The sequence below is a fragment of the Leptosomus discolor genome, chromosome 3 (genome assembly GCF_034619465.1).
Source record: "Leptosomus discolor isolate bLepDis1 chromosome 3, bLepDis1.hap2, whole genome shotgun sequence".
Taxonomy (NCBI): domain Eukaryota; kingdom Metazoa; phylum Chordata; class Aves; order Leptosomiformes; family Leptosomidae; genus Leptosomus; species Leptosomus discolor.
Genome location: NC_141393.1, coordinates 17,947,240 through 17,969,099, shown reverse-complemented (window position 1 = coordinate 17,969,099; position 21,860 = coordinate 17,947,240). Strand labels below are relative to the sequence as shown.

The 21,860-nt window shown below is 45.1% G+C and overlaps 1 protein-coding gene across 1 annotated transcript in view; it reads right to left on the bottom strand.

Moving 5' to 3' along the window:
• PRIMA1 (proline rich membrane anchor 1) overlaps window positions 1-13,446 on the bottom strand; it is a 50,048-nt gene extending 36,602 nt beyond the window's left edge. The window contains exons 1-2 of the mRNA XM_086463306.1: window positions 13,354-13,446; window positions 7,002-7,152 (exon numbers count right to left, since the gene is read on the bottom strand). Of these exons, the coding sequence (XP_086319432.1) occupies window positions 7,002-7,152; window positions 13,354-13,446 (244 nt within the window). The remainder of the gene's footprint in view (window positions 1-7,001; window positions 7,153-13,353) is intronic.
• Between the last annotated feature and the right edge of the window lie 8,414 nt (window positions 13,447-21,860).

Genomic DNA, 21,860 nt, shown 5'->3' with positions numbered 1-21,860 from the left:
TCAAAACAAATCTGCAAGGTCCCAGAGCAGAGGGAAGATTCATCACTTGCCTAAACAAAAATTAGACTTGACAAAATATTTCAGTATTTATTTTGGTGAAAAACTGAATTGGGAAGGCAATGGAAACTGTAATTGATAGTCTGATCTAACCAGTGTTTTACAAAGATAGACAGAGAGTTTACAACAGCCCAATATGAGAAGATGTTAGGTGCACGCATGATAGCAGAATCCTAGCATGAACCTTTTCAGTCTTACCTGCTTTCTAGTCACTAATCCAGCTCTTCAGACTTAATATAACATCCCAGATGTCCAAACTATTTCAAACTTGATATTTGATTGTCGCTTAAGAAATCTCCTCACCCTAAATAATTTTTTCATTTTGACTGGGGGGTGAGGACTTCTGTTCCTACACCAGAAATAACCACGCTAAGTGAAAAAAATCTCATGATTTAGAAGTTTTTATGTCTTTAGTGATAAAATCAGATGTGCCTGCCGTTCAAGGCAGAAAATCTAATCATTGCATTTCTGATTTAGGTGGGTGAATTCTGCCTAAATCCCATCTTGGATGCTTAATGATTTGGTTCACTGTGCTAACAGAGAAGGTAGTGTCTGTGATGTGAAAACAACACAATGGGGACCTAGACTAGACTCTGCATGTGCCATCATCCATGACTCCGGGCTGCGGGGCTGGATTTCAATTTAGATATGAAAGTCTCAAAATCCTACTGCCAGTTCTTAGAGTCACAATCCTCCAGCAAAATGAAAGTGTATGTGGGAGAAGACAAGAATTGAATTTTGGTTTTGCTTTGTAAATTCTAAACAATGCTGTCACACAAGACTGTAATTCACAGTATGACAGCTGTGTTACCAAAACTGAAAGGGCTTCCCTGTTTCAGCATTCTGCTTGCATTTAAAAAAATCACTGTCTAGACCAGACTTGTTGGAAAACAATATTCGCTCACAGTAGCTGTCATTACCATGAATAGGAGACGATGTGCCCCCTGCCATTTTGGTGCTACTGTAGTTCTCTTCCATTACTGTTCCGTTTTGGTAGTTGCTATGCTGTGTGAAGTATGGAGGGAAACATCTTCCCCATATTATAAAACAAGAACACCCCCACCTGTTTGATAACAATTCCTTTGAGCATCAGCACTTGGGAAAAGTTAATCCAAGAGTCCTCGAGTGCCCAAATATCTCAAAACTATTCAGAACTGGTCCTTCTGGCAGAAAGGTGGTAGGTAAAGGCTGATCCTGCCAGCTGAGCCCTTAGGGTCAGAATTGCATTTGCAGTGGCTGTTTGGAAAGGTGAAAGCTCTCACAAGACAAAAGGCTTACCCAAAGGAAAACTTAAAGTCAGAGCTCTCTGAGATGCTCAATCCATATCGCAGCAGCTACACCAGACTGCCTGCAGCAAATTCTTTGGCACCTCATGTTTTAAAACATGCGGTGGCCTCCAGGAGGATTTCAATTCAGTTTGCAGTCACACCTTCCCCTCAGCTCCAGGGGGATAATCATAGACCTCTGCCAAGGACAAAAGTCTTTTTGGCATCGTGTAAGCAAGCACAGCAGCACCTGTACCCACGCAGTGCAAGAAGTGATGCGGTGAGCATCAGCACCATGCTCAGCTCCCCTGCTTGAATGGCCATGCAGAGACAGTGCCCAGCATGAGGCTCAGACTCATTCTCTGGATCCCCAAAGGGTCACCCTGTCCATTTTACCACAAGAATTTAGGTTGTAGAAAAGCCCAAGGAAAAAAAACACTTCTTGTTCTTTTGTGTCGTAGAGCCATATGTTTTTTATTTCTATAGCAAGGTCCTGCTGTGAAAGGCTAGGTTGCTAACGGTCAGCAAGCCAAATTTGCGAATTTTAGTTGTTTTAAAACCTACTCAAAGTTTAAGAAGTTCCAGACTGTTCCTGTACTTCAGATTCCTGCCTATATACACACATTGTGACCATCTGTCCTAAAAGATCCAAATGCCCTTAGCTTTCCTACTTGCACTGAAGGGATTGTGCACACTTTCTGAAATTAAGCTATACATCTGTGCTCATATAGTTGCCAGAAAGTTGCACCCTTCCTGCAGTTGGTCATTTTTATTTTGGCATTTTCACTAGCCCAAATAATTAGCTAATTAGATGCACTATCTCCAACGATAAAGGAAAAGATTTCACCTTGAAAAACAAAATCATACAATTACAGCCTGGAGATTAGAGTCCTCTGCAGTGATGTCATTCACTTCAGCTTCTCTGCAGTGATGTCATTCACTTCAGCTTTGCACTGACTTGATTATGCTTTATCTCAACTGATAGCTCAGGGCAAACCTTCACTGGGATCAGGAGCTGTAAAGACTTCACTGGGTTCCTATCTGCAAGCATCCAACGAGTCAGAGGCTGGTTCATTCAAGTATCCAGACTCAGCTGTACTATTACAGCTTGTAATGATTTCAGATTTTTAAAAAATTATTTAAGTTTCCTCCTCTAAATTTCGACTGAAGCAATGTTTGACTGGACATTTCTATCATCCAGAGAGGTGGTGGCAGCACTGTGGACTCCTCACCCAACGTGGAGGATGGGTAGAGCAGAGACAGCAAATGTTGCTAACCAGGAAGTGAGGAGTTCATGCTGAACATTCTTTCTGTTCCTTGTACCATTTTGAAGAAGTCACTTCTGAAATGTTTTTTCCTCAAACCTTACACAGGTGAAAACTGATACTGACTGCAGTGTACGTCTAGCTTTAGCCCTTTCCTGTTTTGAAAGCCTAGCTTCTACTTCCAAAGTCCTTTCTTCTTCACAATGCGTCTGGAGAAACCTGCACGCTCGCAAAGTATTTAAGGGTTGACAACAGCAGTATTTCAGAGTTTGAAGGGTCAACATCATTCAAACTAGCTTAATCTCATGGGTCTGTGAAGTTGGGTTAGAAATGCCGTCTGAACAAGTACTCCATCCACCTTGCCTTAGTCCTGGCTGAAATCCAGAGACAAGGAGAAAAGCAGATGTGGGGGGAAAAAGAAACAGTTAATTAAAGGCCAAGTCCAAGTTCTGAACATCTCTATCTCCTTCAGGTCATTACAGCCACGTCTAGGGAACACATTCAATTTCATTGAAAGTTCCTCCTCCTTTGCTGTCAGCATCTAAGCTTAGTTGGCCTTAGGCCCCTCAGAGCCTCAGGAGCTTTCCCTTCACTTCATCAATGAGCAGTTTTCTAGGCACAGGTTAAAGAGCAGGCTGCTGCTTGCATAAGGAGAGTTACTGTGGAAATATCAATATGCCAGACCATGTGGAGGAACTGCAATTGGCTCAGCAACCACATCTCCTGACAGTTCCCCACCAATTCGTCACACAGTCCCTGCCATCTTAGTTACTTCTAACACAGGTTGGAGTCCCTCTCCTTGAAGACCCTCAGTAAGGTACACATCTATCCCGAACAGGACAGCAGTATCTCAGTGGGACACCAACAAACTGCATCTGAAATAAAGCTTAGGAAACTCAAATCTGAAATGCTCCGTGTGTCCCACTTTACAGAAAGAGGCAAGGCTGAACTAGCAATATTGAGAGAACCAGCATCCACAGGGATCAGCATGGCTGACGCTCGCCTTCATGTAGATACCGTAAAACAGATGGATTCACTGGGGCAGACTAGGAGTCCTCTGCTTAGCAAGGAAGAAGCACATGGATATGCTGCCATGAGGGAATGTCTCATGACAGCTTCAGAGCAGATGCAGTGAAGGCAGGAACAGGGGTTGGAAGGGACATCACACAGGTGTGAAGGAGTTAGAAACGTGGGAAAAGGAGGGCTGGGGTCATGGCTGAAGGAGGACAAAAGCAGTCTATGTTTTCTTCCCTGGACCCTGGAGTTCTGGCAGCAGAGGCATTCTCTGAATTCACTAGTCCATAATTTTGTTGTCCATATTTGGAAATATATGGTCCCCATGATCCAATTTAATTTCACATATTCACGTTATTGAACAAATTATATGCCTCCTCAGGGTGCACTGAAACACACCCCACACATTCTTGTTGTAAATACATGACTATAACAAGTGAGGTGTCTCCTAAAGCCTGGAAAGTTGGTGTTTCTATCATGACTTATGTATTTAGACTGACTGCTAAGTTGTGTGTGATTCTACTAATCTTCTGTGGAGGGAATTGGCTTATTTTCCCTCAGAGCAAACACAACATTTGCCAGTTGTTATACGTCAATTCTGGAATTCACAACATATAACAGATTTTGTATAAATCTATCTGCAGGAAGCAGAGCTAAAAATTTGTCACTGGATCAACCTGTCAATATGGAAATGTCTAAAGAGACACTAAATGCACTGTAATTGTTCCTGAAACTCCTCAGATGTCCTCAAGCACAATACAAACCTTTCAGGGAGTGATTCAGCTGCTCACAAACAGTTACCCAGTGTCACTCCATACATCCAAGTAGGATTTGCAAAACGTTCAGGTAGGATTGATAGAGAGGACACAAAGATGGTCCCCTTCTTTTCCATAGCAGCAGCTGGAGACCAGACAGGACATGTCAAAGAGCACTAGATGGCTTCATTTAGCAGATAACTGAGCTGTCGGTGTCTGCAGTAACTGGATAGACAGGAATTCTCTATCTGTTGGCTTTAATCATCAGGCGGCCCAAACCACAGCAGCTGTTTTAGAAGGATGTAGAGATGATCTAAATCTCCAACAACATGCAGTTTGATCGCAAAAAAGAGCTTTTAAGGACAGTGCCTAGCAGGCTTCAGCCTTTTGTGGCTCACAAAGCTCTGAGAGCAATGCCAGCATCTTTCTGAAGTGCCTCATGGCACAGACATTGTACCTTGCAAAGGGAAAAAACTTGCAGCTCCTGGGCTGCTGCTTTTTTGCAGAGGTCTTTCCAGTACTTAACTTTAATCACTTAAACAGTATAAAGTGTAAGTCTAGCATCAACCACTTAACAGTAGCTTGTCTTGTCCCTTTACTGCCCTCTCATCTGAATGCTGTTTAAAGGCAGTGTCTATAACATCAATATTTAACCACAAGGCTTGCTCATTCTCACAAGGATGGGGATTGCTCTACACGTGGGCTAAATCACAGTGCCTAGACAGCTGACAATAATGAAAGCATCTTTCAAGATAAGGCACTTGATTGCTACTCTAAAGCTTACTGGTGAAAGGAATGTGTAATCTATTTTTTTTTCATTGCATTTGAAATTAACTTGTTTAAATATTAGTCATCTGGATTTATATAGCTCATTTTTAGAACTGGGTTAGCATCTGGCAATCCAGCCTAAGCAAGCATCAGGCTATCCCAGTCGCAGGCCCATTTGATTCCTCTTTCCTCTTTTTGCAATGTGTGACATTTATTTTTTCCTGGTATGATTTCCTTCCCACTTCACAGGAGACAAATCCATGTACTCAGAGCAGCTGCCTAACACAGACTGGGGAGGGCAAGCAGCGGTGCCCTCCCCCTGGCAGAGGAGAGCAGCAGCACTGGTCTCTGTGCTGACACTGCTCTGCCACATCTTGCGTGGGCAAGAGTAGCTCCCTTAGGGCAATGAGGTACCCCAGGTCCAACAAAACAGAGTGGCAAAGTACTTTATTTTCTGACTGTGAGAAAATGATCAAGGGAATTTGCAATATTACCGTCCATGACATTTTCCTGAACATTGAAAGAGATTTTTCCTGCTATAAAAACCCTTCATGTCTGCTTTCCAAGCTGTCTTTGTACTTCCTTTCCCAAGTGTTTCACTGTTGGTTTTTTCCTGCCTTCGCCTTAAATTTCTGCAGTGTGGCACAAATACGAAGCATGCTCCTGGCAGAAAACACACTGCAAAATTCTGCCTGTCCTCTACCTGGCTAAAAGCTGCGTAGAAACTGTCTTTGTGTCTTCTGCACATCTGGAGATAGTGGTGATAAAGACAAACAGCCAAATGATGCTACCCAATGATTTCTTTTCCCTTGGGCGAAGCACTGAGGATACTAGATATACTTTGCAACACTGTTCCCAGGGGAGTTTATGTAAGCAGCGAGAAGAATTAATAGGCAGCCTTTCAGGGAGAGACAAATTTGTGAAAATACAGAAGCATTTGCTGGAACACCAAACACATGGGACCTAAAAGTGTCTGCGCAGGGTCCAGCCCATGTCCCTGCACCCAGCCATCACAGGCAGAGCTGGTGAGCTCTGTCCCACTGCAGAGGGACTACCTCTCTGGGGACCACTGGCAGGGCTATCACTCTCCAGAAAGGATCTGTGCAGCAGGGATCACAGGAATACTGATGTGGAAGGAAGCTGGCAGAGCGAGTCAGCAGGAACTGCAGGCACGAGGTGTGCCCGACATGGGGATGCACGGTTGGAAATGAGGAGGAGCTTGGATGGACTGGATAAGGTTTGGGAGCACCGATTTGTATGAAAAGAAATGCATGAATCTTAGCTTGTATGTGCATTAGTGAGAAAACTGCTTACTTGCCATTGACGCCTGACATACCTCTCACTTTTTTTACAGTTGTAAGCAATTTAAAACCAGTGAGCCTGACTCACTGCTATGGTAAACCAGTAGAGCTCTGGTGTCTTGAAGTCAGCCAAACCTGCAAGATGGTCTAGGCAGAGTGCTTGAATTTTTGTCTGTTTATAAATGAATTTGCCTTGGAGCACCCAGACATCCAAGCTGCACACCTGGCAAGACAGGAGGTCGCATAATGCAAGGGGAAGCACAGTGCTATGTCTCCGTAGGAAAGTATTTCCCAAGGCCAGAGTGTTAGGGAACCATTTAAAGCTGGGGAATCATATATAATACAATGAAAGGAGGGAATTTCTCTGGCTTTCTTCCAAAAGCCAAGCATTATTCATTGATCAGAAAACAGATCTCCGTCTCTACTGAGAACATTTTTTTCCTCCATTTGCTAAGTGGAAAATGACAAATGAGCTAGCTGTGCCCTCTCCCACATCCTTTCTCCTTCCGTCTGTCCAGGTGTCCCCATTGCTTCACCCTCCCTTAGCGTACCACAATCATACCAGCAGCTACTTACTTGGCACCGCTAGCAACCTCGGGGGCGGTGGAGGTGGAGGAGGCGGTGGTAATGGTGGAGGTGGCCTGCACTGGCAAATTTGCTGGCAGCTCTCTGTGACTTTCTCTGCTACAGGCTTGGAACATGACTTCTGGGGCTCACCCTGAGTGACCTGTAAAGAAACAAGTCATTGCATGAGCAGCACAAACAGTGAAATCTGGTTTTCCATGAACGTGTTTCTTGGACCTGAGTTGCCGAGTAGCACCTCAGACCTGTAGTGAAAACTGAGCTCACATCCCTCAGTAACGCCACTACAAGGAGGTCTCTTCCCTATGTGGTCCCCCCTTTTTTTTTTTTTTTTACTTAACACAATATCTTCAAGACCTCTTTCCCTTGTCAAATTTGGTTGAAATTGGCCAGTTGGTTTCTGAGTTATTATGGGGTAAGGAGAAAGCGGGTAGTGGCAGACAATACGATTGCGTAAGCCTTCTTTCCTTAGGAAAGCCATCTAGCAGCATGCATTATTCACCGGGTCATTGCTGCAAGCCAAAGCGAGCTAATAAAAATTACAAGACAGTTAGGGTCAGGATTATGTTCATTTTCCTTATGGCAGAACTGAAAACCAGAAGAGATCTTTCCTCTGCTTTGCCAGCCTTGCTTTGATGTTCAGAGAGCATTTCACGGAGTGTTTTACTTCCCACCAAGAGGAGAGGCAGCCCACATTTTACTCATCTGCAGACCACAGCAATGACAGGGTCAAAATGGAAATGCCATAAACTGTGGCTTGTAGCCTCCCTAACATGCGGTGTTGGCTAGTAATAAAGCTGAAGCTGAGGCATTTGAGAACCCAAGTGTAGGCATTGCTTGGCTATGGACATTGATTTAGCCAGTATTGCTATACAATATATTCCATAGCTTGATCTAGACACGACAAGGACCATCTATTAACAGCATATTTTTCCTACCATTGGTAATATTTACATGACTAGGGATTTAAGGAATATTCAGTAAAATTCCTAATCTGACGCTATGGAATTAAGAGGAGTTAAGTCCCTAATGAAAATGAAACTTGCTGAACATTGCAGGACCTTCTGAAAGGCGTTAACTTTAGAGGTCTCTAAGCCAGCTCTTTTTGAATGGACTGATACTCACGTGGAAAATACTGGACACAATTTTAAGGACAGAAAGCCTAAAATACAAATAAGCATGTTATCTAACAAGCACTTTGAATGCGAGATGAGACCATCTGGGACAGACTTGTGGCTTGCTGCAGCTAAGGATAGTTATGCTAGCATTCAACTGTTGCCTTGTGTAGTTTGGTCTTGGGAGGGTTATTGTCTTAATAGTTTTGGCCTAATATCATCTTCTCTAATTAGCTGTTTTCCACAACACATTGGTCATTACAAAGAGGATGTCTCATGCCATGCTTTCCGATCTGTTTTACACAGGGCTCTTCTGCCTCCCTGCTTATCCCCAGGGTCACCAGGTTTGCCTTCTCTCACCCCCTCTCTCCTGCCAGCCCCAGGCACACAGCCTGTCTCCTCTCCCCTTTCAACCCTAGCCCCCAGCCCACCACCCACAGCTAGGCACCAAGGGTGCTGTGCTGCCTCTTGTCTGCAGGAAAGCTGTACACAGTCATGTCATGGATTTCTGGCCAAAAAGAGAGATGTGGCTAATTAAAACAACATCACTGCACAAAGGACATGTTCACATGCGTAGGAGGTTTCTAAATGCAGAAAGATGCATTACTCTGGCCTCAGGGAAATGGAGGTAGGGCTTTGTTGATTAAATATTATAGAGAGGGAGGAAAGAATAGAAGAGGCTACGTGTAGCTGAGTTGGAAGGATGGCTCGGCACAGCACAAGTAAGAAGGCTCAGTCCTTTAAACAGCTTGTCAAAATCTATTACCAAACGTAGGGAAAAACAAATTCAGCACAAGTGCGTTCCAATTTTCCCCTTCACCATCAGGTAACAGTAAAAGTGTGGTTAAAGACCACCCCAGACAGTTTCCAGGAACTTACACAAACTCCCTGAATGCTCTAATGAATCAAAGTGACTCGGCTTCATAATCCCTTATGGCTCGTAATAAATCTCTCTGCTAAGCAGGCTTATTTATTTCTAAAGTAAGTGATCATAGGCAGCAGAATATCCTCCATACTGCTTCAGCTCTTCCAACGCTGTTCACACGCTGGGCTGGGGTGTTAGGGACTCTCCCAAGAGAAGCCTGTAGGAAAAGTGCCTGCTGCATGCCGTGGCAGTGGCACACCTGGGGTACCTCTTCGTTGTACTGGTGTAACATTTACTGTGTTGACAGGGGAGGTAGAGTAACATCTCTCCACTGGCCCCAACAGATGATTAGGAAGCAACTATTAACTCTTAGCTACAATTACTGTCCCCAGCCTAGTTCCCAGGCTGCTGAGTCCTATGGCTCACTACAGTCTTGCAGGAGTCAGTGCAATGGGTGGGGATAGAGACAGAGAAGAATAATACTGAGCAGAGTAGGAGCCAGCTTCTCAGACCAGAAGCAGCTTTGTGTATTTAAGTCCAAAGACAGTGCTGGTATGGAAAAGCTACACTGACTTACTGCTTTAACTTAATATCAACCAGAACCAAAGGCTTGCTGTGTCTTTTTTTAGAGCTATTGACTGCTTTTAAATCCCTGGAGGCTCTCTTACCTGAGGCTAGTAATAGAGTGTCCTCAGAAACCAGTGGATTTTCTCAATTACTTTGCAGACAAGATTAACCCTATACATGCCCAGCCACTCCCTGCTCCTGTGTACTTTAAAAATATTATTTCTGGGGAGAAAAAAAAAAAAAGTTGTCTCTCAATACCTTAGTCTGAACCTTTATCAAAGTTCCCCATGATAATTTTTAAATGGTTGGGAAAGAACTGACATTTAAAAGCACAGGCTTTATCACCTATTTGTTTCCCTTCTCTTGTCACTCAGTAAAATATCTGGTTGTTAGAAGATACCTGTAGGAACACAGATATAACCTTGCCAGGTCTTAGAGGGTTAGTTTAAAATGAAAAAGATACCATAAGTTGGCTGAAATCCGGCAGGAGAAGGAAAGACCTGAATGGAGGCCGAGGGCCTCAACAAGGAGAGAAATAGGCAAGGACTGCTGCAAGAAGATTAACTAACAGTAGCAAGATATAATTAAGAGAAAAAGAAAATACATTTGGCTTCTTTTCAAGAAAAAAAAATCCCACTGTTGATGTCTGTTAGTCTTCTTATGAAAGGAATGAAGGCTATTACTTGTGTCTTCTAATGGTAAGCAGAACAAATCAGTAGAAAATATGCTTTAGGGAACAATCTTGCGCTGGCAGAGGATGATGAAATAAATTACTCCATGTTTCTTTCTTACTGTCCACAATTCAAGGTAAGCTGCCTTTACAGGAGAAGGCAGAAGAAAAAAAAAAGGCATGTTGAAAGAGCCTAATCTTTCTCTGGCCAGGTCTGCTAATTTGAGTCCAACCTCAAACTTTATTGCTTGTTTGTTCTGCTGGACACTACCATGGCCCCAGAACGGCTTCGGAAGCATTTCGCAGATAATGACTAACCAGACACCCACCAGGTTGCCAGGCAGTTCGTAGCACAGAGGTTGCCTTGGCAAGGGGTCATCTCCAGAGACGGACCACACAGGGGCTTGCTCCCTAGTTGTTGCTTCTGCACTTTCCAGTGATTGCTCCAGGTGCTGGAGGTGCCATGAACATGTGTCTCCTCAGCCTGTCTAAAACTTGGTTGCTTGTTTAGCATGAGTCTTTCTCAACACATTCAGCAGTTGGCCAGTTTAGACATATATGTTGCCTCGACTTCAAGCTGATGCATTTATTGCTCTGCTCTGAAAATACATAGAGTTGACTTTATGGATCTGTGCATTTCATAGGAACATGCTTTGCAAAAGGATAAATGTTTTTAAATATTCATAGAAATGAAAATCTGATCCACAAATGTCCAGGGAAAATCAAGCAGAAAGTGGTAACTGGTAGTTTCCTTTTGCAGCCTTTCTGTTGAAATTCATCCCTGTGACGTAGTTCTTTTTAATCCGAGATTTCCTTCAGAAACAGTGGTCCTACTTCTGCTTTGCATTGAGTGGAAGCATAAATCTGCATGTGGTCAGAGCTGTTTAGTATGTCAGTAGAGTCCCATGGGGTTGCAGCAGTCCATGAGCATGCTCTACAGAGTGGGATGGGAAAAGAGGATTAATACAGTCCCCGGAGGGTGGCCCTCTTGTGAATTTTTGAACCAGGTAAAAGAAGGAAAGCTTGAAAAGAAAAGTGCAGTTGACTGAAAAGGCAGAGAAACCTCTAAAAGCTTGCTGATGTGGCAAGAGCTTTGTCTCTTGGAAGCAGTCTACAGAGATGAGGTCTCAACACTGCTGCGTAAATCCCAGGATGGCTCTGCATAATTCACATCAGAGTTAATCCAGATCCATGTTTATGAAACCAGAAAAAACGTGACCCTGCTATTTATCACAAAGCTTACTGCTCTTTTTTTTAATTATGTCAAAAGCCTCAGACAGAATCGTCCCTTCCTTCTCATCACAATGCTGGCTACGACGCTAATAAGAAAAGATTGTGGGTTTGGGGTTAGTTTTGGTTTTATTTTTCTTTTTAATAAGATAAATGCTTCTTCTCTGATTAGCATCTGACTGATTCTCTTAAGTGCCTCAAGGCAGGGCCTAAGGAGGGAATGTAAAGATGTGGGAGGGAAGGCCATGACACACATAAGTCATCGCATGGATGAATGAGTGAAGAGGGGCTAGGAGAAGAGACATGAGAAAACACGATGGCTGCTATAGATGGAGCAGGGGCAGGGGAGCGACATGATGCAACATTACTGAATTAGTCCAGGAGAGTACGGCTTGAGAGACTTTGAAGATAAGAGCAAGGATTATGACTCAACAGGGGGAAGAGAGCCATGGGAGGGACTCAAAGATGAGGGAGTTTTGGTCACAGGAAGGCCGGCGTGCTGGTGAGCGCTCCACACCTGCCCTTCCCATTGGTACCTGCTGATAGGAGCTTTAGACACATGAGGTTTTGGCAGAGCTGGAAAAAAGCCTGAGTATGAGCAGATTCATTGATTGCTTTTCCATGGAACAGCAGACAATAGCACAAGTACAGGTGATGAATGGGACAACAAAACTTCCAAATTATTGCAAGGAAAGGCTGGGCCCCTTGGCTTTTGCATTTCTCAGAGCTTGTTTCAATTCTTATAAATGTAATTATTTTTGAAAGATTGGCTTAGATCATCTGAGTAGTTTGCCAGAAAGATGTTTATGCAAGTTTTTTTTTGGTCTGCTTGATTGACTGACGGATTACAGGAGAGAGGTTGCAGAAGGCATCTCTTTTTACAGAATTGTGCTTCCCTTAAAAATGCAGTTACATTAGATTAAGCTTAGCGACCTGAGTACTTGAGCAGGACAGCAGGAAGGTGGTGCTGGCAGAGATTTTTATGTCAGGGGCATTGGTTTAAAGGAGGTTGGTTTTGTTGTATTTCTGCTCATTTTAATCTGTAAGGAGCGCAAATCCTCTTTGTCATTCACGACAAGAGACAAGATGCTAAACCAAACAACATCTCTCTTTAGTCTCTTGGGAGTCACTAAGTTTAGAACAGGGAGTAAAAGACGTGGAGTCTCCACTGTGTTTTCTCCAAGAAAGAAACTGTAATTGTTCTGTTCTTGAGCAGCACTTGGCTGGCTCATCAATCACTCCTCTGAAGACATATATTATAAATAAACTTTAAAATACCAAAGTGACGCATTTGAGTTGAGCTTTGCTGCCGTTCTGATTCTCCGAACCGGATGGGCGCTCTCCCTCACCGCACACCGATTTCTCCCAATCCATCTTGCTGGTCGCCCCACATTACAATCAAGGTCACGCAACATCACAGCGTCGGAGTTGGCAAAAGCTGATTCAGCCCTTTGCCCAGAGAATCCTCCATTCGCAAAAAAACCCACGGCAAAACATGTTTCGCTCCGGGCATCGCTTCTTTCCGCGCATCTTGCCACCGACGGCAAAACGCGCTTACGAACCGAAGAAAGTCAACTACGTCTCGCTCAGCCCGGCCACACCGAGTTCAGCGCCGCCGGGGGCCCGCCGCCGCCGCCCGCCCGGCCGTCCCGCCGCAGCCGACAAGGCGGGGACGGCGCCCGGCAGAGCAACAGCTCTCCCCGCGCCGGGGGCCGCCTGCGCGACCACCGCCCCGCCACCGCCCGCCTGCGCCAGCGCCCGCCCCGCGCTGCCGGGGCTGCCGGCCGGGGGGCGCTGCCCGCCGCGGGGGCGCTGCCCGCCGCCCCCCGAGCCCCCCGCCCCGGCCCCGCCGCCCCCCGCTCCCCGCCTGCGGCTCCGGGCAGGCGCGGGCGGCCCTACCTGGACGGAGCCCCAGAGCGGGTGGAGGGCACAGTGCAGCAGCAGGGAGGGCCAGCAGCAGCGGAGCAGCCCCAGCAGCTCCCGGAGCAGCATCCCTCCTGGGCGGGCGGGCGGGGGCGCGGGCTCCGGGCGACCTGGGGAGGGAGCAGAGCGAGCCGGCAGCAGAGGCGTTGGCTCGCACCCATCCCCGGAGCGCGACTGTCCCAACTTTAATTCTGGAGGGGAGGGAGGGAAGGAGGGGGGGTGGGGGTGGGGGAGGGAGGCAGGGAGATGGGCGGGTGGGGAGGGGAAAGGGTGGTCGGGAAAACCCAGCGCCCTGCAAGTCCCGGCTCCCTCAACAGGGAGACATGCCTCCACCCCCGCCCTGCCCGCCTACCTCCCTGCCCGCCCCGCCGGCTTCCCCTCCCCGGGATGCTCCGCCGGCCGCCGCCGGCAGCCTGCCGGCGCCGGGGGCTCCCCGGCCGGCGCTCACCGCTGAGCCCGGGGCTCCCTCACACCCCGGGGCGGGGGGAGCGGGCGGCGGAAAAAGTTTGGAGCCGGGCGCGGGGGGCAGAGGGGCCGGGCGCTGCCGGGGGCGCTGCCGGAGCCGGAGCCGGAGCCCGAGCCGGCGGGGAGAGGCGGGGAGAGCGGCGTGGCAGCGCAGCCCGGGGATTGCATCTCCCCCCTGCCCGCCGCTGCTGCAGTGATTTTTCAAGCCCATCGAGGCAGTCCCTTGCGCGCTCGGCTCCCATCGTCTCTCCCTCCCCGCCCGAGCTCCTCCCGGCGGCTGCTTCCCTCCGCTCGGCCCCGGCGAGGCTGGCCCAGGGCGGGGGCGGCCCCCGGGGCGGCTCGGGGCGCTCCGGCGGGCCCGGGAGGTGCCTCACCCGCCCCCCGCGCCCTCCCCGCGTCCGAGAGCAGGACAGCGCCAAGGAGGGGGCGAGGGATCTACCGGCACCCCCGTGTCCTGGAGGAGCCTCATGCCAAATTTCAGCCAGGTGGTTTTTGGGTTGGTGGTTTTGGGGTTTTTGGGTTGGTTGATTGTTTGGGGTTTTTTTTGTTGTTTTGTTTTGTTTTGTTTTTTTCCCCAGAGCGATGCGAGGGCTTGTCCTGTGGCAGGCGGGAGTTACCGGGTCTGCGTCCCCAGCCCGGTATCTCAGGGATGCAGTAAGGAAGATGCTTCGTAGCATTCGTGTTTCTATGTAATAACAAAACACACAGAAATGTTTAACAGTGCTTGTGGGGAAGAGGATAAAGCATCTCCAATATCAAAGACGTCGTGACCTGCCCCCCCCCCCCCCCAAAGGAAACAGTAGAAAATCAAAGATGAAGATGGTTTTGCTTCCAGTGAAGCAGCTAATAAGCAAAACAGCTGCTCTCTGAATGACGGCTGTTGCTGCAAGTTGTGCGTAGTGTGTATCAGGATGACCACAAACATCTGTTGTTGGGTCAACAGCACAGGGGTCGTGTTTTCAGTGTTTCAAATGCAGTAAGCAAATGGGTTTGAACAAAATGTTGGGCCTAGGGTTTACATTTCATGCCCAGAGATGAATGAGATTGAGGATACCGACTTTGGTTTTTTCTTTGTATTTCTGGCACCCACTGAGCCAAGTTTAATAATCAGTTTCATAAAAATCTGCTCAGTGAAGCAGGAATGGAAATAAATTAATCTCTCAGCTGATACAGGGCTGAAAGTCTCTTCATACCACTGTTACACCAACATGTCTCCATTGATTTCCACCCCAACAGACACTGGTTTAGATGCCGGGACTACCAGGCCCAGCAACATCTTGCAAATGAGAACAGTATAGCGGAAATTAATGGAGTTACACCTGAGTTGAGGTAGACTCTTTGAGCCTAGACATTTATTTGTAAATCCTCATCTTGTGGGTCTGTAAGGGCAGAATACAGAGACAGAGACGTTACGACCTTGGGTATAGGAAATAATTGTGCAGCAAATATATTTTCTGTAATGATGCTGAAAAAGATGGCGTCCTTTTCTGTAAGTCTACTGTATAACATGCAGTGCTTAATATATTGTGCTCATTCAATTATAGTTTTAGTGAGCCAGAGTCACAAGAGACAGCAAAGCTTTTCAGGCTTTCTGGTGATTTCCTGAAGGTATTTCAGCACTTGGTCACAGTACAGAACATAATAAATTGCACCATCTGTGTACATAGTTCTTGGTTCCTGACAGAATGAGAGCTAAGGCTTTAGGCGTTGTACACCAAAAAAAATACAACACAGATTTCTTTTCTTTCAGTATTTACAATGCCTTAATGTCAGAAGAACTGTGGATTTTCCTGCCATTAGCAATTGTCCAAGTAGCTGTCTCGAAGCGTTGTTCCTGTGGTTCAAAGACAACCCAGGGAACTGAGGACACAGAGCCAAACTCGACCCACAGTCGCACGGAAGCAAGTGCAATCAGGGATATTGTTCTGACACAAACAAGAGCAGAGTTTGGCCCAGGTAATCAGCATCTTTTCTGTTTTGCACTGGTAATTGACAGTTCCCTTGGGGAAATGATTGGACTGCAGATATATTAAATCCAGTCTTTGGCCCCAGTTGTGCAGTCCGCACACAGGCATATTTCCCATTAGACTGAATGGCTGAAGAAAGGGCTGAATATGTGCCCTATTTTTGTCCACATGATACCAGCGCTTTTCATTAGTCGCATTGGCTTCTATTCTGTAGTTTCTATGGAGAGAAAATAGAGCCCAGGAATTTTTTCTACTTATAAGGAAGATAAATGATATAGTGCTTGTAAGACTGCAGGCCCTGAATCAATGGCAGGCTTGGAATATGTTTTGCTTAATAACACATTAAGTAGCACCAGGACTGGTGTGAGGAAGAACATGATGATTTGTCTGCAGCAGTCGCACCACTGAAGTGTTGAGATGGATATTGACTAGTGCTACGATCCCTGCACCAGAACCAGGATTCCCTGGGTTGTAGTCTTACTACTAGCCACAACCTCCTCTGCTAACTTGGGCACATTTTAAAAATTACCTGCACCAGGTTCCCTGCCTGTCAAAACACCGTGGCTGAATCCAGCTACCTGAAGGCCGCAAGGTGTGTTTGGTGGTGGAGGCAGTAGCGGGGTCCTGTCCTCCAAGATGTGTTTAGCACATTGCAGAAATCAGAAGCAAGCCCAGACCCTTCACTGGTGTGAGCAATACAGGTCCATGCTCTGGCTTAGTGCTCTGGAAATGAAAAGTGCTTTACAAGTCAGTGTCACAGCTCAAAATAATAACTTAAGCTATTTGAAAAGGCTTTTTGTTTGTTTTCAGAAAAAGACTGCACAAAGAGCATCATTCACATCATTTAAGCAATCTAGCAAAAATTTAAGACGAATATTAACACTCAATAAAATGATGACCATTACTCATTTTCTCTTTCACCTTTGGTTTGACTAGCAGAGAAAGGTATTTATCTTGTTTGTTTTGGTTTTGTCTTTTTTTAAAACAATTACTGGTGATCAGAACAATCATGATTAACACTCCGATACAGCAACTACTCAGGAAAATTTAGTAAGAACTGCAATGCTGATTAGCTGTACAAACAAATATTGTTGTACTCCTTCAGTCTAAGTAGCCATAATGCTTATAATGGACTCTAAGAGGCTATTTATTTTGTCAGTATAGATTGAGTTTACAACATGTATTCAAGTGTTCAAAGGGCACAGGAGAAGGTTCTCTTCCAGGTTGACTTGTCAAAACTTCATTAAAAACAATAGATATTCACCTATCTGACTCCAGGCAGAATTTGTCCCTATGTCTTCACATACATTCGAGTGGGCTTTTAGCTGGAGCCAGCAGCAGAGGAAGCGAAGCAGACCACTTCTTAGGCTTCGTGGTCAGTCGGGCCTAGGAAGAATCCACTTAAGCTTTTTTTTTGCTAATGACATTTCTGGATGTGAGTCAATGAACTCAATAACAGTGTCCGACCTGGGAAATGCTAGCCAAAACATAAACAGAAAACATTTCAGCAGTGAGATTTCAAAGCCTTCTGCAGCCCGAAAGCGCCATCTCTGTCAGATTAATTTTTAGGTTTGAGTCTGGAATACAATCAACAGGCTGGTGACTGTACAGCATCACTTTGGCTTGCACAGAAAATATTTTTGTTGCTGTTCTTTTAAAGATATTTTTATTGCTCCATATATCTAAAGCAGTGCTTTCAACATGTGGAAAGCAAATTTATTGGTTATGGATTTAAAGTCTCTACCCAGGAATCCACACCTTATTGGGAAGTTTTTAGGAGATCACAAATTAATAAAAGTCATAGCAGCAGAAACAGTGGAGGAATTTGCAGTTCTCCAAACACTGTCATCAGTTCTCAGGGAGGGGAGATGGTTCTTCTTGATGATCCCAGTTATTTTAAAGAATACAGAACAACACTAGGATCCTTAATTGTATTTACACATACAAGTTACAGATTTGATTTTTGGAAGACTTGATCATTCAATTGTTGGATAATTCCAGCTTGAGGGAAAAGATTCCCAACTTTGAGCACACCTAGAATAAGTTGTTATAACAACTGATTCTTTCATTTTCATTATATTAAATTAATAGTGAATCAAATATTTGGTGTTGGTTTTAGGTTTTAAAAGTGTACAAATTTCAGGAAATGCTTTTCAAGTTTTCACCCAGATATATATGAGCTATTGCACTGCATCTGGAAAACAAAGGCAGGGTGTCTCCTCTCCCTTGGTATAGATCAGTAATACCTTCATTGAAATCAATGGAACCATGTCAATTTGAGTGAGGAATGAATAGGACCAACATGGAAAGTTGCATCATGCAATCTTTAGCTTGTGCTCCAGCACCTGAAACTAGAGGACACAGCAGATTTGTATTCATGGCCAGAAAAGCTATGGCTATAGATCATATAAGCCTGTTCTTGCCTTTTCAGTTTTCTAGCTCTGAAATTCTGCATTCAGTGCTAAACAGGCCTCCTGCTTACTCACTTTCAGTAGTTTCTCACAATTTGTTCTCTTCAGCCAATCGATTTGCTCAGCAGTATCACTGTTCTTTGTTTATAAATGTAAAGGTAAAATGTGTGGGATTCATTATTAAAGTGTCCAGGAAACTCCCAGATGTGAGGAAGGGCTTGCATGTCCCAAACATGTCTGGGTTTTTTAGGTTTATCAATTGCTCACACAACACATTGCTTCTCCTTACAGATATTACATTCTCAGTCCCTTGTGGCTATTATAACGAAGTCCCTACATCCTGAGTGAACTGCAAGTTGCAGGAATCACTTAAGTGCTATATCACTTTTACACTCAATGTTCATTGCTGCTTGGGTTTCATCTGTCTTTACAGAAGATTGAATACTTGTTATTTGAATGTGTAAAAGACAGTAAGAAAACACTGCCTTCACATTTACTCTTGGACTCTGTTTGGCTGCCTTGTGGATCCGATGTAAAAGGCAGGGCCGGTTACACATTTCCAGGAGGAATTCCTCATATGCTTTACCATGGAAATCTGGTACAATTGCTTAATATGTTATGGTCTGTAGTTGCTCCACTGGAAAATGGCAGAGCAGGCGATAAAAGTTCATCAAACCTTAGTAAACCCTGAAAAGATACCTCGTCATTTATTCCATACTGCTATTAAGGATGCGTTTCTTTACTATCTTTGAGGCTAATACAGATGAAGAATGAAATAAGCCCAGAACCAGGGTTGCCCAGACCAAATGGATAAATGGCAAGGACAAGGCTGAGTAAACGTATGAGAGTGCAAGTAGTTCCAGCTGAAAGGCAAGGATGAAGAATCACTATTTCTAAGAAAAAAAATATAACTTCTTTTTTAAACTGCCCCTGCAAGCAGAAACTGCACATATTTTGGTCTAATTGTTTGGTCTGACTGATCTAATTTTGATTGTTAGTTCAATGAATCCCAAGTATCAGAATCTTCCCCAAAACTACAAGTCCAAGAGTTTGCCCAGCAAAAATATGATTGAATTGGTGGCTAAACCCACTGTCTGTAGGTTTGTATATTTGACAATGTTTCATCAAAAAATGCTGGAAAGATGGTCCATTTCACAGAACATGGCTTTCTCTTTCTGCCCTCTCTCTCCCTCGCTTCTTACCTCTGTTTCTAATCGACCTGATTCTGAAGTGTTACGCATTCATGAGAAGTGACCCAGTCTGAAAAATTAGGAACCAGATTTTAGAAACCTGTCGATCTGCAGATCTCAGGTGTGGGTTGTCCAACCTGCCTTTGTGGCTGTGAGCACACAGACCACCTGGGTTCATATCTGGGTTCCAAGCTGTGAGGACGCTTCAACCTGAGTGCTCAGTTGAGAGGATGAGGGACTCAGTACAAAATCCTCAGAGGATGAAAGAGAGCAGAGCAGAGCTGATTTATACCTACATCTTCTGCATTTTAATGCAGATCGTTGTGCTGCTGTGTGGGGTCAGGATAGTGACTGGAAATAATCCAAGAAGATCTTCTCAGACACAAGGTAGCAGGAGAAACAGCAGCCAGCAGAGCAAAGCACTGGCGCACAGAGGTTCCTTCTCGACCTGCATGCAAGCACACCACTTACACAGGAAGCAGGAGCACAAGGTGCTGGTCAGTTGATGCCAGCCCATGGAGTGATGATAATATAAACTACAGGAAAAGCTTGAATCATGTGTGAAATTATTCAATAATTAGTAAAACTAATCAGAAACACTCCATTGAAAGTAAGCTTTGCAAACAGTTTCTCACCATTCTTTTTCTCCTTCCTTATTATTTTGGTCTGTGGGATACATTTGAAACACGATGGCAGCAGTCCCTCTGTTTTGATTTAGCCTCTATTAATGTATGGGGGAATAGATGTGAAGGATTAACTTATTGACGGGCAATAGCTGTTTCTGTTACAGGTGAGCGGGAAAAAATTGAAATCTGCCACAGGAAGCCAAGCAGATGACTTGGCAAGCAAGCAGTTAACACGGGGTGACAGAAGGAAGGGAGTGACTGTATTCACTGAAGAACTGAGCAACACAGCACCACTGCATTCACTTCTGTGTAAACACAGACTTAGGAATGAAAGGATGGAAAGTTGTTCTTGGTGGTCTGCCTCCCTCAGTTCTTCTACTGCTAGAGCACACCAGACCTGCATCTTGTTGGAGAGGGCATTGGCTGTGAAAATCCTGTGCAAAATCACACGGGCACGCTCCCTCACCTGAGAATTACCCCACAGTGCAAGGGGCTGAGATAGGAATATCCATGTGCAGGGAGGAAGGAGAGAGTTACCCACGTTTATGTGCACACACGGACAGTCACTGAAAAGAGAAAAGAGAGTGACTTTAAATTTATGAGTTTTTTTGAGATGCGTGTGCCATATTTTCATTCACTTTTTCCCATCCTACCTACCCCACAAGCCCCATCAGGAAGACTTGGAGATGCTTGGATGTCAAAGTGAGGTGTAGCCTGTACTCAGGAAGAGCAGGTGTGTGTCCTTATGTGGACAGCTGCAGTAAAAGGAGTTTCAGGTTTGAATCACTGTGGTACATGTTACAACCATGGTTTGAATGTGCACATAAATGGTGCGCCCGAGAGAACTCCCCCCACCAGTCAGCACCCTCCCCTTTCCATCACTTACAGTACCACCTTTGTCCCTTCAGAGGGGTTTGTAGCCTCCTCCACAGAGATCCCTCATCAAGGGCACTTCAGGCTGCAGCAAACATGCAAACCTACAGCTACTCTGAAATACTTTACCTTGAGCCTCTGCTGTGGGTGTTTTCATGAAATCAAACACAAAGTGCACTGTCTGTAACTCTTCTGTCACAAGTTGTCATTGCAACTCCAAATTGCTTCCCTGGCAGAATCTCATGCAAAATGTGTGGGTGCTAGTATGTCCTCTTACTAAGGGCAGCAATATCAGCAGGCTTTTATCACTCTGCAGTTTCAACACACTGTTGGTTTTGCTCTGGATCAGACAGTGGATTTAGATTTTATTGCATTCTAAAAAAATTATCTCCTATCAATAAAATCTCAGTTCCTATCTTTAGCGTTCTAAGATTATAGTGTTCTCGTTTTCATTATTATTGGAAACATTCAAATCCTTGATCTGTTACTTTTCCTTCTTCATCTTAACAAATATGTGCACTAGGAAGAAGAAGGAAGCTCTCTATATACGTCCTGGCAGTATATAGTTCCTCCAGCTGAAGACTTCCATCCTGGAGTAGTCTTTATCTTGCAGTCTGCTTTGTCTCACCAAACAGTGAGAGAGCTCTCAGGAGGTCCCAGGAAGGTGGTGGTTAAGGTTTCCATCACTACGTCTCTTAACATCAGTGCCCACACTCTGTTCCACACAGATTGAGGTGTGCCTTGATCTCTCTTGCTTTAAACTTCTAGCATCCCTGCTCAGCCTGTGTGAAAAGGGATGAAGGAATATGCTGCAAAATTCCTATGCTATCTTTTGGGAAGCGTTTTCTTGTTGTGACGCGTGATCGACCACACCATGTTTTCACTGTCACTAATAATACTCAGCTAGCGAGTATGTTTTTGGGGTATTATTGTGTTTGCAACGTATTTGTT